Consider the following 15218-nt stretch of genomic DNA (forward strand, 5'->3'; position numbering starts at 1 on the left):
TTTTTTTAAAAAAAAAAAGTTTAAGTTGCATGACATCAAATATTTTTTTCACTAGCCTATCAATATTCTAAATTAAGTTTTAGAACATTTATTATTTTAAAGTAGTTTTTTCTTGTGTAATTTTATTGTTAAAGTATTTTTTCAACAATTCTGGAATTCTCCGTATTTGAGATTGCCGTGAATAATTTTGTCAATCCCAATAATTTAAAAATAAGATTGAATTGATCAATCTAATAAGAACAAACCCAACATATCAAATCAAATCATATAGAAAAAAAAAAAAGTATTATGAGATCATGACGAATAATGACTAAAAAAAAGTCTCAATACAGGTTAGCGCATGATCTTGTAGTCATTTCTTGCACTAATATTTATCACAGCAAATTGCTTTATCTTCATAATTTTTAATGAATATAATTTTTTTTTGAATTTTTTTTTAATTATACTACCTCTAATCTTTAATACAAAAGCTAATTTAACATTGAATTTAGTTTTAAATAATAAGACTTGATTGTAATTTTTTTTAATTATACTACCTCTGATCTTTGATACAAGAGCTAATTTAACATTGAATTTAGTTTTAAATAATAAGATCTCAATTCACTTTATCTTTCATATTTATTCATGTTTTTTAAGGTAGTCATTATAATAGTTACACACAATAAATGTTTCATCAAATTAGAGTTCTAGCTAATATACATACTCAACAAAAAAAATTTATGGAAGATAATACTTATTTATTATAAATAAATAATTTAATTAATTTTTTTAATCCACTTAACTAAGTCAACTAATTGTTATATTAAAGAATTAAAGTAGGAAAAATTATAATGAAGTCTTAAGAAAGAAAAATAATTACTAAAATGTCTCAATAATAACCTAAACAACCTGTAATAACAAATTTTAAAAATAAAAAATGATAACTTTTAAAATTTATCTTATAATTATTTTTTTTAATCTTATTATGATTCTCCTATTAAAATAGTATACATGAGCACTTGTGTGAGAAGCGGGGATAGCACCTGGAGAAGCTAAGAAATACTGACCGCAAGGGTGACCCAAAGCCAACAAGTTTGGTGTAACTTAGGGGGGCCATGACGCGTGGAGGTTTGATGGGATTGTGAAATGGCATGCAAGATGCAACATTTGAGTTATTATTCCTTCTTTTCAAATTGGACGATGATGAAGCAAGTAATAGATACGCCTACTCGGCTCTATATTCCCAATATTCTTCTTTTTCCCAAACCTATTCAGCATCAACCTTATGCTCTCTTCGCTTGGGCATCTTTGAAAAAAATTTCTGAGGAATTCACGGGAAATGGAATCACAAAAGTTTAATTCAACGATGATTAAATCTCAAAAATGTTTTGATTAAAAAAATGAGTTGTAAATAATATTGAGTAATATTTCCTTTTGTCATTAATCGTCCTCTAATGATTTTTTTTTGTAATTATTTTTTTCCTTACCACCTCACAGTGATGGTTGTGGTGAAGTGTTTGTTGTCTGATCTTTTTCTAACTTGAATGACGTACTGGGTAATTTTTAGGATTAATATAATTTTTTTCACTGAAATTTGGATTTATTTTAATTTTAATACCTTAAATTTTAAACATATGATTTTAGTTCCTAAAAGTTAATTCGTCTTAAAACGTTGGTCCTCAAAGTATCAAACAGCAGCGTTAAAGTATGATGTAGGGTTCGTTAGATGAAACTTAAGTGGATTTTATGTGAATAATAGAAGGGTTAAAAAAAAACAAATCCTCAAAATACAGCTGTTTAACCCCTCTTTTTTTTCTTCACTATTGTTTTAGGAGTTATTCATTACATTATATTCAATTATTCATACAAGATCTAGTTAGATATCATTTGGTGAGTCAACATCACCCCTTTTAACATTATTGATAACACTTTAGTAAATTTGAACATTGTTATATGGTCACAAACTAACGTTTTAAGATATTAAATTCCAATGACTAAAACTGTTAGTTTAAAATTTGAGGGATCAAAATCAAAATGAATTCAAACGTCAAGAACCAAAAATTATATTTATCCTAATCTTTATTAACGAATATCTTTGATTTTGCCATGATATTTTTTTAACTTTGAACTGATAAAAAGGTCAAAATAGGGAAGATTTGAGATGATTTGATACAGATGACGGGGACACTGACGGAAATTCGAACCAGGTGTGATATCAACCGACAATTGGACGGTGAGCTGCCTAAAGCCGTCCACCTGGCGAACGGTAACAAGTCCACTTGCCCTCACATCCTTGAATTATACAATCGGAAATGCCCATTCAAAAATCATATTAAAAAAAAATCTAAACATTACACTTCCTAGAAATTAAGTTGTGTTAGTTTTTTCTCTACCGAAAAAAAAAAGGTTGTGTTAGTTTTTTTCACTTTAATTTAACATACTAATGAGTTGTTGCTGAAACAAAAAGATGATAAATAAATAAATGCCAATTTTTTGAAAATTAAAGTGGATGGCAGGGGACCAAACTATCTAATAATGAAGTACTAATAATTTGAATTATTACTGTATATATTTTGGGCAGGAAAAAAAGAAGGAAGGCAGCAATTGTACTGAACTAAAACCAAAAATGGTGGCAGTGAGTGGTGAAAGAAGCGTAAAAGAGAATAATATATTATAGTAATAACAAACAATAACCTAAACGGCTGTGAGGGCCAGATTGTATGCATTGCCATTTAAGAGGAATTTAATTCCCCTGTACTTTCTTATCAACAATACCAAACATGTTAAAGTTGGTCTGCACATTTTAGAGTTCAAGATTTACGTTGCAACTTCTGAATTCACTTTCCCTCCTATTTGTTTCCTGAGCTCTCTCCCACGTTCCTTCCCAGTCAACCCTCCCAAGTCCCAAGTCCCAAGTCCCAGGTCCCAAGTCCCATCTATGATCTATCATAACACGGAATTTCAAAAATGTTTTTTAAAAACATTTTTTTATAAATTAGGGTAAATTTTTTTATATATTTATTTCATATATTATAAAAATATTTTTAAAATTATAATTTTTTTTAATCGAAACACCAGACAATCTAACGCAGTGAAATCTTACCTGCGTGATCTCCTCCCTGCATTAAATGCTCAAACTATTTACAAACAATTTTTTAATTGATTTTTATATATCTCCTAGTAACTGTGCGAGATATATATAGCGTGTATCATGTAAATTAAAAATATTGTGTATACATGACTTAAAATTCTTAGACATTACTTAGAGACATCATATAAAGTCTAAGGGAATTACTGGCAGGAAAAGCTAAAATGTAAAAAAAAAAATCACTTATACTTGATTAATAAAATAATAGACTAATTTACAATAGGAGATTAATTGTTGTAAAGATGAAAAAAGGGCAAATCTCCGCACAAAACCCAGAATTCACACACACACACTCTTGCAATTTAAACATTTAAATTTTGAAGATATATTAAATTCAGGAAGGAAGATAGCTTTAAAGTAGAGGATAATTTTATTCGCTTCCCACTCTCATTTCATTGTTGTCTTTGTTATGTTTATTTTGTCATACGTTACAATTTTATACACCAAATTATATACTCCTCCGGTCCTAATTATAAGACCCAATTGACTTATTTGAGGAGATTAAGGAAGTAAGTTAAGTTGGTTATTTATAATAAATAAGTGTTGTTATTTCTAAAATATCTTTGCTAATTAAGTATATTGGCTAAAATTATCATTATTAGAAGGATTATCTTGGAAAAAAATACATAAATATAAGAGAGAAAATGGATTGGGTCTTATAATTAGGATCAAATAAAAAGTCAAATTGGGTCTTATAATAAGGACCGGAGGAGTAATTAGAAAGCATATGTTCCATCATTGCATTCACACTTCTCACATTCAAAGTAATATCCTCTTGCATATGTCAGCTAAATCATCTTCCCCTGTTTTGTCCCACTTGATATTTATAAATAATTAGATTTTGGTGCAGCTTTTTATACATGGTAATACCTTTTCCCCACGAATAAAACGACTAAATATATTCAGTTTTAAAAGGTGGCAATACGATATTAAATTGCAACAAGCACATGATTATTCATAGATTAATAATAACAATAAAATCAGTTTCACGTATTAATATTGAAATGAATTTTGACTTTCTCTCGTTACTTCATGTATAATACTCTTATTATTTTCGGGATGTTTAATGTAAAAGTTATTTTGACTTTTAATTTGATACTAAATATAAAATTTTAATTCATTTTGTTTTTTATATTTATCTTTTTTTTTTAAGTATCCATTGTAATAGTTGTACATGTTAAAAATTTCAACAAATGGTAGTTTAGCTAATAGATATGATTAACAAGAGTATTTTTGGAGCAACAACACCTGTTTATTACAAATAACTACCTTAATAAATTTTTTCAATTTATCTAAATTAGTCAGCTAATTCTTATATTAAGTACGAGAGATAATATTTATTGCTGAATTATGAGGAGAAACAAATAAGAGGAAAGAAACGACGAAAATAGAGCACGAGTTATGCATCTACATATAACAGAAGAATTGATAGAATCAAAAACAAATGGTCAATTTGACGGTTTTGACCCAAAAAAAAAGGTCAAGAAAAAAGGAAAATTAAGTTGTAAATGATCAATCATGTTCCCATATAAAAATCAGATTAAACTGCAGGCACGTGATAAGAGAAAATTATAGAGATCTTATTAAAAATCAAATAAAATTATAACGACATCAAAAAAATTACAGCGACCTGATTAAAAATAACATTCCTTGAAAAATAACATTCCTTGTAATGGATTTAGGTCCGATTCTGGATAAGTTGCTATGAAAAAAGTGAGACTATAATTTGAATTCAGAAAAGGTCGAAACAATTGATTTTGAAATAAAAATAGAGATGGTGGAGGCTTAGTTGGAAAAAAGAGGCTTTGGGACTGTCTTGATGGCCATTTTCCACACAACATATATCACAGAATAACTTTATGAAGGTGACAACAAATGGGCTTAGCTCATTAAAGTTGAATAATTACAAGAAATTTTAAAAGTTATTTTGACTTTTTAAAACATCGCTATGTGAGAAGACACAATCATATTATTAGGTGTGAATGAGTAGGTTAGGGCAGTTTCATGGATGTTACTAGGAATGATAAGTTTTTGCTTTTTACTTTTCAAAACTAATATTGGTTGCTCCCCCTCCACTGTTTTTGTCTACTCTAAATAGCCCAAAGTCCTTCCGAGGAACAAATTTTGTAAAGTTGGGCTAGCCCAACAGGTTAATCATTTTCGGCTGACATTGCCCAATAATCTTTTGGGTCAGGAAATCCGGCCCAATAGTCTAATACTACTTTCGGTTCTAATGATAAAACCTCGTTTGTAATATATAAAAAAAAGTCTTATAATTAAGACCGGAGTAGTATCATTCCATATCTTACGGTCCAAAAAATTATTGTATTAGTATGATCGAAATATTATTCGCTATATCTATAATGGACTGAATGGTTTTTTTTCCCCAAAAAAACAATTGTTACATTAACCATATCCGCATGTGAATCATTTTCAGGAAGAAAAAAGTGCCAATTATACTGGCAAAAATGTTTAAATTACATATTGTATAAGAAAATACATAAATAACACACACACACAATTGAATTTTAAAATTATTTAAAACGCGTTCAATTTGTTTTCTGGTTTTATAAGGGGCAAGTGCATTCAATTTTTTAATTTAAATGTTTAGATACATTCTATAGACTTAATTTGCATCACTGAAAAAAAAAAAAAAGCCTAAACTCATGCCCCCTTTTATCCATACAAATTGAATTTATACCCTAACCACAAAAAAGGCATCATAAAGAGGAGTGTAACAATTAACTGAGTTTTGAGCGACAATTTTCAAATCAAATCATATAGGGGGAAAAAAAAAGTATTATGAGATTATCACGAATAATGACTAAAAAAAAGTCTGAATAGGGGTGAGCGCATGATTCACTTCTTGCACATATCCGTTTTCATCTTTGTTCTTTTTTATTTTTGGTAAAATGACAATTTGTTATTTATTCCTCCGGTTAACAGTTACCTGGACCAGACGTTATTGGGCTTTCCCAGATCACGAACCCAATAAAGCCCAATAACGTGCCCAACTAACAAGCAAACCAAAAAAATGAAAATACAAGGAAAATCCAACTAACCAAACAAGATGGCCAAATCCAATTTTAAAAAAAAATCATAGTTCAGTTATAATATTTTAAAAAATTATTATTATTATAAACGTAAATGAATAAGTTTCAAATTGTTGAAATAATGATTTACACAGTTCATAATAATACATGCAAAATTTGGGAAAAAATGGTTTATAAAATATTATAATAGTAATTTAATGAAATGGTAAATCTGAATTATTCATTTTTGTATTTATGGGCAGAGATGACGTATTGAGGAGAAAAGGAGAAATACGCAAAGGAGATATTAGGATCGCAACTTGAAGGCTCTTTAAGACGAAAGCTTTCTCATTTATTGTCATTTATTTCAATTTGGGATTGGACTCCTTATTACTTATTGTGATTACATTCTTGAATGTTCTATTAATTCTCATTTATTGTAATTAATCTAACAGAAATGTGACGAAGAAAATAATAGTAATTCCCAAACGGTGGTTTGGGAATCAAACCCCATATGCCTCCTTTATTACCCCAAAAAAAAAATTAAATATGTGATTTTCACGAGGAAAAGTTGCATAAAATTTTAAAACTTTTTTTATTGAAAAAAATCGGTAATGACAGTCAAGGTATTTTGGTTGAAATTTCAGTTTTTTAATACTCGGGAAAATATTGTTGTATTTAAACGCGGACCAGTTTGGTTAATAAATGTGTAAATGGGAAAAAATAAATAAATCGTGTTTAATAAGGAAAAATTATAATAAAGTAATAAGAAAGGAAAACAAAAACAAAAATCTTTCTTAGAACTTGATTAGGACTTGATTGTAATTCTTCCTATTAATAATTTTAAATAGTTCTTTTAATCTGTCCGCACCCGACTATTGAGCAAGCAATAATTAAGATTATAAAAGTAGCCTTCCACTGTTCTTGCAATTCGCAAAACCTAGTTCACGTAAGGAAATCCCTAGCTTTTTCCTCAAATGTTGGTTGTGACCAGAGCGATCTTTCATGGCTTGGCCTCATCTTCCACGAGGCCAGGGCCTGTTTTTGCATTTCATTTCTCAAAGAGGCTTGTACTTCCCTACTCCTATGATTGACTCGGCAACACCCTTCACATGGTTCAAAACCGGGGTATTTCCTCGGTTCATGCTGTGGAACCCCAGGTGCCTTTACTTTCTCAAGATTTTCATATTGCTTTCTTTATTTGTTTTCTCATGCTTGCTTCTCCATTTTCTTCATTTTTGCCTTTTGCAGGAAGACTCGAAAACTGTAGAAGAGCCACTGATTACAGTGACAATCAATTTATTAATTCTTCTTGCTGCTCTCTGTCAAATGCAATGCTTCTTGATGATATTTTCTTTCTTTTTTTGGGCACCAACGTTAATAATCTTGTGAAAGGACATCTGTATATGTTAAATGCAATGTGTCTGATATTTTTTTTCATTTTGCAGGAGCACCAAGAAACCGATGAAGAGCCATTGAACACAGTAATTATCAATTTAGTAATTCTTGTTGTCACTCTGTTAAATGCAATGCCTCTTAATGACTTTTTCTCCCTTTCTCCGACGCAAAAGAGCATTTGTATCGTTTCTTTTTGTCAACCACTATGCTTCTGATATTTATTTTCCCCTTTTGTAGGAGGACCCATAAACTGAAGAAGAGCCACTGAAGGGGGACCCAGAAACCAATGAAGAGTCGTTGAACGCGGTAATAATCAATTTATTAATTCATGTTGTCGCTCTGTTAAATGCAATGCCCCTTAATGATCTTTTCTTTCTTTCTTTCTTTTTTCCCACCACAAACCTTAATAATCTTAGTGGGGCGGAGTGAAAGAGCATTTGTATCGTTTCTTTCTTTGAAATGCGCAATGCTTCTAATAATCACTTGCCTTTACTACTGCATTACCAAAGCAACAGTCTGGAAATAGCATCAATCAAAGCTGCTCTATCAAGCTAGATGGAACAAATTATCTGGTGTGGCAAACACATGTTCTCCCTATCAAGGGACATAAACTGGAGGGCTTCCTCAGTGGCACCAAGGTGTGCCTCTCTCAATTTGTCACTGTTGACGATGAGAGTAAGCTGAACCTGGATTTTGAAGATTGGGTTGCAATATATCATGACATTGGAGATTTCCTCCCAAATGGTCTTCTTGATGGCCATTTACAACAAATGGGCTAAGCTCATTGAAGTTGAATAATTCGAAGAAATTTTAAAAGTTATTTTGACTTTTTTAGACATCGCTATGTGAGAAGACATAATCATATTATTAGGTGTGAATGAGCGGGTTAGGGCAGCTTCATGGAAAATGTTATTAGAAATGATGAGTTTTTACTTTCCAAAACTAATGTTGGTTGTTTCCCCTCCACTGTTGCCTTCTACTCCAAATAGCCCAAAGTCCTTCCAAGGAACAAATATTTTAAAGTTGGGCTAGCCCAACAGGTTGATAACATTCTTCTCAGTTGCCCAATAAAAGTTTGGGTCAGGAAATCCTGCCCAATAGTCTAATAGATCATTCCATATCTTACGGTCCAAAATATTATTGTATTAGATTGATTTTTTTTTCACCGGGCATTGTATTAGTATGATTGAAATATTATTCGCTATACCTGTTGAGTTGGGTTTAACAAAAAAATTAGTCTCTTATAATATAGCGAATCAAGATTCAAATTCCCACTCAGAAAGATCCTCACATTTAGGGTATGTTTGGCTCAATGAGAGGAAGGGGAGGGGAGGGATTTTAATGGAGGGAAGGGGAGGGGAGGGGAGTGGAAGGATTTTAATATCACCTTGTTTGGATTTATAAAAAAAGAGGGGAGGGGAGGGAAAAATATTTTAATATGGACAATTTTGCTCTTATTTTATTTAAGGCGTGGGCATAATAGTCACAACATGACAAAATATAAACATAATGGTCACAACATGACAAAATATGAACATAATGGTTATAATATGACAAAATATTGCCTTTTCCCTCCAAATCCTCCCAATTTTGGAGGGGAGGTTGAGGAGGGGAGGGGAGGGGAAATTTTAAAATTTTTTCCCTCCCCTCCTAAAATTTGTGTGTTGCCAAACAAGGGAAAATGATTAAAATCCCTCCCCTCCCCTCCCCTCCCTTCCAAATCCCTCATACCAAACACACCCTTAGTACCTAACAGTGTTTCGTACAGGATTGTTTATCCAAAAACAATTGTTACATTAACCATATCCACATGTGAATCATTTTCAGGCAGAAAAAAGTGCCAATTATACTGGCAAAAATGTTTAAATTACACATTGTATAAGAACATATTTAAATTACACACACATTTGAATTTTTAAATTAATTAAAGCGCGTTCATTTTTTTTCCTGGTTTTATAAGGGGCAAGTGCATTCAATTTTTTAATTTAAATGTTTAGTTACGTTCTATAAACTTAATTTGCATCACTGGAAAAAAAAAAAAAAAAACCTAAACTCACGCAGTCACGCCCCCTTTTATCCATACAAATTGAATTTATATCCTAACCATAAAAAAGCACCATAGAGAGGAGTGTAACAATTAACTGACCTTTTACAATTTTCAAATCAATATAACGATAAGCTTCCAAATCTTTTGTAATAGGGAAAACATCTGTGGTTAAAATACACAACCAATTTCATTATAATAAAAAACCTGTTAATTTGATTTTTGTTTGATTTAAAAGCACTTGCCAATAATTGGGAAAAGAAAACTTGCCAATAAATATTGTTGTTGAATAATGCCAGGATTATTTAGATTTTTTTCAAATTAACCAAATTTGATTAGCCAAATTTTTTATAGAATCATTTTATTTATGTCAAATAAAAATGTTTTTTATAAAAAAGAACAATTAATGCCAGGATTATCAAGCTGGGTCCGCATCTCGGGCCATTATTGACTATGGGTGTGTTTGGATAAAACCAAACCGTGGTTTGGAAAAGTGATTCTGGAGAATAGATTCTGGAAAAAATAGATTCTGTGAAGAATAGATTTTGTAAAAAAGTGATTCTGAGAAGTGAGAGTGTTTGGATAGTTGTTATCAGAAGCACTTTTTATATATACAAATTACTAAAAAAAAGACATAAGTTAATATGATAATTACAGAAAAAATAGATTTTATGATATATTTTAATTTGAAGAAATAAAATTGTTAATAATATGTTTTTTACCAACATAATTAATAATACATAAGATAATATAATTAATAAATAATTAATGTCTATATATATTTATAAAATATAAGATTAAATATATTTATAAAAAAATATGTTTATAAAAAAAATAACAAGATACATATCATATAGGCCCTCACACTCTCCCTTTTTTCTCCAAAAGCAAAAAAAATTTGCTTTTTCCAAAACCATGGTTTTGGAGTCAAAACCATGATTTTGACCCAAAACCATGGTTTTGGTTTTTGGAGAGGCTGTTTGAGTAGCATTTTTCTCAAACCATGGTTTGGGTCCCCAAACCATGGTTTGGAGTGCTATCCAAACATAGCCTATTGCCACCTTCGTCCTCCAGCATTCCATGAGATAAGAATGGACGGCCAGATTATATTGAGACGAACGGCTGCGGTTTCTCCTCTTTTATGAGAACGGTGCGTTTCATTGATGAGTGGGTTGGCGAGCTACCATTGCTTCTCCTTGCCCGATCGTGATCGGATGGGTTTCCACTTTCCATAAACCCTATTCCTGTGTCACTGGCACCTTAATTCTGGAGATCCAGTTCGTAGTTTCATCTATGGCGCTCCAAGGAACTGCCACCCTCACCTTCAGTGTAAGCTTTCATTTCTGTTTCCCCTAAAAACTTACTTCTAATAGCTCTATCGCTATGAGAAGCATCTCAAATATTTCACTTTTCAGAAACTCCTGTGCAATGATGGAAGAGGATTTGGGTTCTGACGAACCTATTGAATGATTAATTGAAGTGTTGAGTTTGGACATGAATACTTGATATTTTGACAGAATTTAATCTTCAAGTTCCATGACTCTTGTTGCTTCGATGATTTGATTGTTGACTCTGTTGGAATATGGGATATAATATTATAATTCGTATCTACTCAAGTTTCTTAATAGCTGGGTTGATTACACCGCAAAAAAATTTATTTAATATATCGCTGAAAATTATGTTTCTTTTTGTTTTTTCCCTCCCTCCCAGTTGCTTCAGATCAGCATGTTCTCTGAGTGTATATGGATTGATTTTGGATTTTTGTTTGTGAAGGGACTTTCTTCTACCACAAAAGAGTTTAATTTCTTGCCCGGTTCATTCATTAATAGCTTTGGGAAGCTTCAACATGTTTCTCTGCCTTCCTTGACGAAAAACAAGTTAGTGTTAGGCAAAAGCCTTGGAAGATTGAGTAAGTCTATTTTGCTCAAGACAAAGTAGTTCATATTTGTGTTTGAATTTGCTGATGATATGACGACTAGATTTTAACGAACGACCAATGAAATTGTCGGCCTTTTTCTTGATTCTGCTTCGGTTCAGTTTTCTGCAAAACAAAATTCAGATACGGATTTGAAGTGTCAGGCGCCTAGTTCTCCAATGGAGACATGATATCTGAATATCTTTTATCCAAGTCAACACCCTAAGATTGGGCTGTTTGAAGAATTTTATCCAGATGTCATGTTTTAACTGGAGAACTTGACAGCAGACGTCTAACTATGTTGTTCTGAATCCAACAAAGTTTTCACGGTTCATTGTTGATTTTATACTAAAGCTTCCATAGCATTTATCTGACCCATCTTCTAGTTTTCTGTCAGGGAGACTAGAGAGAGTAAAAAGAGAAGACTCAGAGAGTATGTTGAGCAGTGAGAGCATTGCACTGGATGAGCAGACTTTGGAGGAGGAGCTGCATAATGCCATTGCAGAAGAGAACTATGCTAAAGCAGCAGAAATCAGAGATGCTCTGAAGAACCTTCAGAAAGACATCAAGACCACAGTATTGGGAGCCAACAGCCGGTTTTACGATTCATTTAGGACTGGGGATCTTGCAGCAATGCAAGCTCTTTGGGCCAGAAGGGATGAGGTATGTTGTGTCCACCCTGGTTTGAAAGGAATATCTGGTTATGATGATGTTATAGAGAGCTGGAATTTTGTGTGGGCCAACTATGAATTCCCGTTGGAGATTAAGCTAGAAGACATTAAGGTTCATGCTAGAGGGGATATGGGATATGTCACATGCATGGAATTCGTAAAGACAAAAGGAGGAAGATGGGGAGGACAGTTTGTGACAAATGTGTTTGAGAGGATTGATGGCCAGTGGTTTATTTGTATTCATCATGCTTCCCCAATAGACTTGTGAATTCTTCAAAGTTTACTCCTGACATTCTCTTTCCCAATTTTGCTTTGGGTTTGCTGATGCCTCACTCTCGTACTCAGAAGAACTCACTCATTTTTTAAGCTACATGTGCGACATGGCTTTACTGTAGACATAATCTGTAACAGCTATAGCATTTTGATGAATAAATGAATCCATGCTGCATCTGAACCTGCCTCGTACAGTTTTGCTCTGTCATGTCGTGAAATGAAGTCTAAAATATTGAAGTTCAATGATTGTCTTTGTCGTTCTTCCTTCGATCTATCCGATCATTTGAGCTCAGATAATGAGAGTGGCAGTGTCCCATTTTGTTTGAGTCGGGTATGATTCTACTCGCTGGCTACAACAATGAGTTTATCTTCTTTGGGAAAGATTGATCTTTGCTTCTCTTCCATAACGACATGGAGGGAAAAGCACGATTTTACTGATAAAATTTTTCTCAGCTCACCTTGTATCTTTCAATATTTCTACCTTGTGGATTGGCGTTGGGCACCGCCGCACCGGCATTGCATCAGTCAAAGCACACTAGCTTAAGATTCAATGCGTAAACCGCAATTGGACATGGTTTTAATTAAGTTATCATATTTTCATTTGATATTATTTTTTTTATAAATTAAGTAAAAAAGTAATCTTTAGTGGATAAGAGGGAAAGAAAATTTCACGTTGGAACTTGGAATCAAGATTTCACATGAATATGATGAAACAAATTACATTCCATTCAGCCAACAAAATTAATTTAGTTGGTAAGAAAGATGATTCATAACCTGTAAAGTTGTGACTTGGAAGTTCAAATCCCGCTGGCTATGTAAGAATCTTATTGATGATCAAATTATCCCTCCGTAAATGTTTTTTGAGCCAAAATCGCAACTTAAAATCAGAGTCTCAATTCATTTGTTTCATCCTATCATGATTTTATGATTCCGTGAAATGCAAATGACTCGTTGAAATTTGGAATGGCCAGTTAGAATGTTGGCGCTTAAATTTTTCCTTATAAAATTATACAAATGCTCCCTACTAAACGCCTTTAAACAAAATTCATCAATATGATAATGCGGGGCATAGCCTTTTCCTACCTTCCGATTCTCCGTATTATTTCCGCTTTTTTCTGCCAACATAACCTGTGCTTGCTTGCAGACGAATTATGGAACAATGTTTTTAAAGGAATCATATCTTCTGTCATATTCATCAGCTCACACTTTTAATGTCTTCCTTCCTAAACATGTGTGCGCGTGTATATATATATAAGTCACTCTCTTCCCCTACACGCACATCGCGGAGATAATTACAAGAGAAAGAAAATAACTCCAAACAACGCCATGGAAGCTGCGCCGACGGATCCTCCGTACAACTCAACAGTGGCAGCGAGGCTGGGCCGACGGCGGATCCCGATACACACGACGTTATATTGGGGCCACAAGGCATACGTGCTTTTCCCGTGCTGGCCTGGAGATAACCCCGTCATGTACGGTCTGTCTTTGGTGCTGGTCTTCACCATGGCTGTGCTGGTTGAGTGGCTTTCTTTCACGGATATGGTGAAGTTCAAGCCCGGCAAGAACGATGTCGTTGCTGGGGTGCTCAAGACAGCGATCTACGGCGTTCGAACCGGCCTCTCCTACATGGTCATGCTGGCCGTCATGTCATTTAACGGCGGCGTGTTTGTCGTCGCTATTGTTGGTCACGTCATCGGTTTCCTGGTCTTCGGTACTCAGGCAATCCGGAGGAAGAAGGCCGGGTCGGACCCTGGTAAGACATCCGACTTGTAGTAACTCAGACAGGTCGATCGGCAATGGCTTTCCTCGTAATCCATCTCTTCCCATGTCTGGTTTTTGTTGTAACCTTTCAAGAATTGTGACCTTCCAAGAAAATGAAATCTAACAATAATTTATTCATGCTTATGATCAAATCCATTCCCCCTGTGTAAAGTGCTTGAAAGAAAGTGAGACACCAACTCTCTTCGTTTCCAAGCCAAAAGCTTCACTCTTGCCCGAGAATCACCGACATGAATGACTGTGTTAGAAGGTGTTTGGATGGAAGCCAAATCTCGATTTTAAAAATATTTTTACAGTATACGAAGTAAATATGTGAAGAAGTCTATCTTGTTATCTTGCCAAACACCTTCTTAATCACCAAAAGAAAAGCTGGCTTTATGAAAAACTAATCACAATATTTAAAGTAAACAACTGGCAAATTCACTCAAATTATAAGTGCAATAATCATAATCAACATACACTAAATAGTATGAAGGTTCAAATAATCGAAACGCATACGTTTCAGCTTGAGCAATTATATTTAAATAACATACATTTGAGGGGCATCGTGTGCAGCTTCATGTGAATCCTCTGATGAGTTCGTCCCATCTGAACCTTCTTGTCTTTTATCTTCCTTCTTGCTTACGCAATTGTTTTATGGTATTATTTTTCTTCATACTTTTATATGTACTACATTGATTTTATAATTATCATGGACATTTTTCACAATTTCAATTTTTTAAATTAAGTTCATATTAAGTAAAAATAATAGATCATCGACTGGGGTTGCAGTAAAGAATAACTAAATCCCCCTCAATGAAATGGGAATTATGAGGCGACGGATCTACGCATTCATTACTTTCACGGTTCTGCACTTTACACCCGTCCTGAGTTGCAAAAAGAGACTTGGAACACAATGCGCCCATACAACATGTTGAATCCAAATCTAGTATACATTTTAACCTTTCGAATGACGGTATTTCAGACATAAACGGGGGGA

General features: G+C 33.2%; 2 protein-coding genes across 3 annotated transcripts; both read left to right on the forward strand.

Annotated features, from left to right (window-relative positions):
• Positions 1-10775: 10775 nt before the first annotated feature.
• LOC114739628 (uncharacterized) lies at positions 10776-12492 on the forward strand. 2 transcript variants are annotated; one of them, XM_028927710.1, is made up of 3 exons: positions 10776-10930; positions 11375-11510; positions 11914-12492. In XM_028927710.1, exons 1-3 carry the CDS (start codon positions 10895-10897, stop codon positions 12453-12455), a joined length of 714 nt encoding a protein of 237 aa, XP_028783543.1. In that variant the 5' UTR covers positions 10776-10894; the 3' UTR covers positions 12456-12492. The 2 variants fall into 2 exon arrangements, with proteins under 2 accessions (XP_028783543.1, XP_028783542.1); XM_028927709.1 differs by lacking the exon at positions 10776-10930 and having other exon boundaries at positions 11300-11510.
• A 1294-nt stretch (positions 12493-13786) lies between these two features.
• Positions 13787-14233, forward strand: LOC114739584 (copper transporter 6-like). The gene has a single exon (XM_028927667.1). The coding sequence runs from the start codon at positions 13787-13789 to the stop codon at positions 14231-14233; it is 447 nt and encodes a 148-aa protein (XP_028783500.1).
• The last annotated feature ends 985 nt before the right edge of the window (positions 14234-15218 follow it).

The sequence above is a fragment of the Neltuma alba genome, unplaced genomic scaffold, assembly GCF_004799145.2.
Source record: "Neltuma alba isolate B1F8T4 unplaced genomic scaffold, ASM479914v2 tig00002863_pilon, whole genome shotgun sequence".
In the NCBI taxonomy this organism is placed as follows: Eukaryota; Viridiplantae; Streptophyta; class Magnoliopsida; order Fabales; family Fabaceae; genus Neltuma; species Neltuma alba.

Coding starts and splice junctions, on each gene's coding strand:
- LOC114739584 (XM_028927667.1), top strand. CDS start 13,787: ATGGAAGCTGCGCCGACGGATCCTCCGTACAACTCAACAGTGGCAGCG.
- LOC114739628 (XM_028927709.1), top strand. CDS start 11,327: ATGTTCTCTGAGTGTATATGGATTGATTTTGGATTTTTGTTTGTGAAG. Junction 11,511..11,913: donor CAAAAGCCTTGGAAGATTGA/GTAAGTCTATTT, acceptor GTTTTCTGTCAG/GGAGACTAGAGAGAGTAAAA.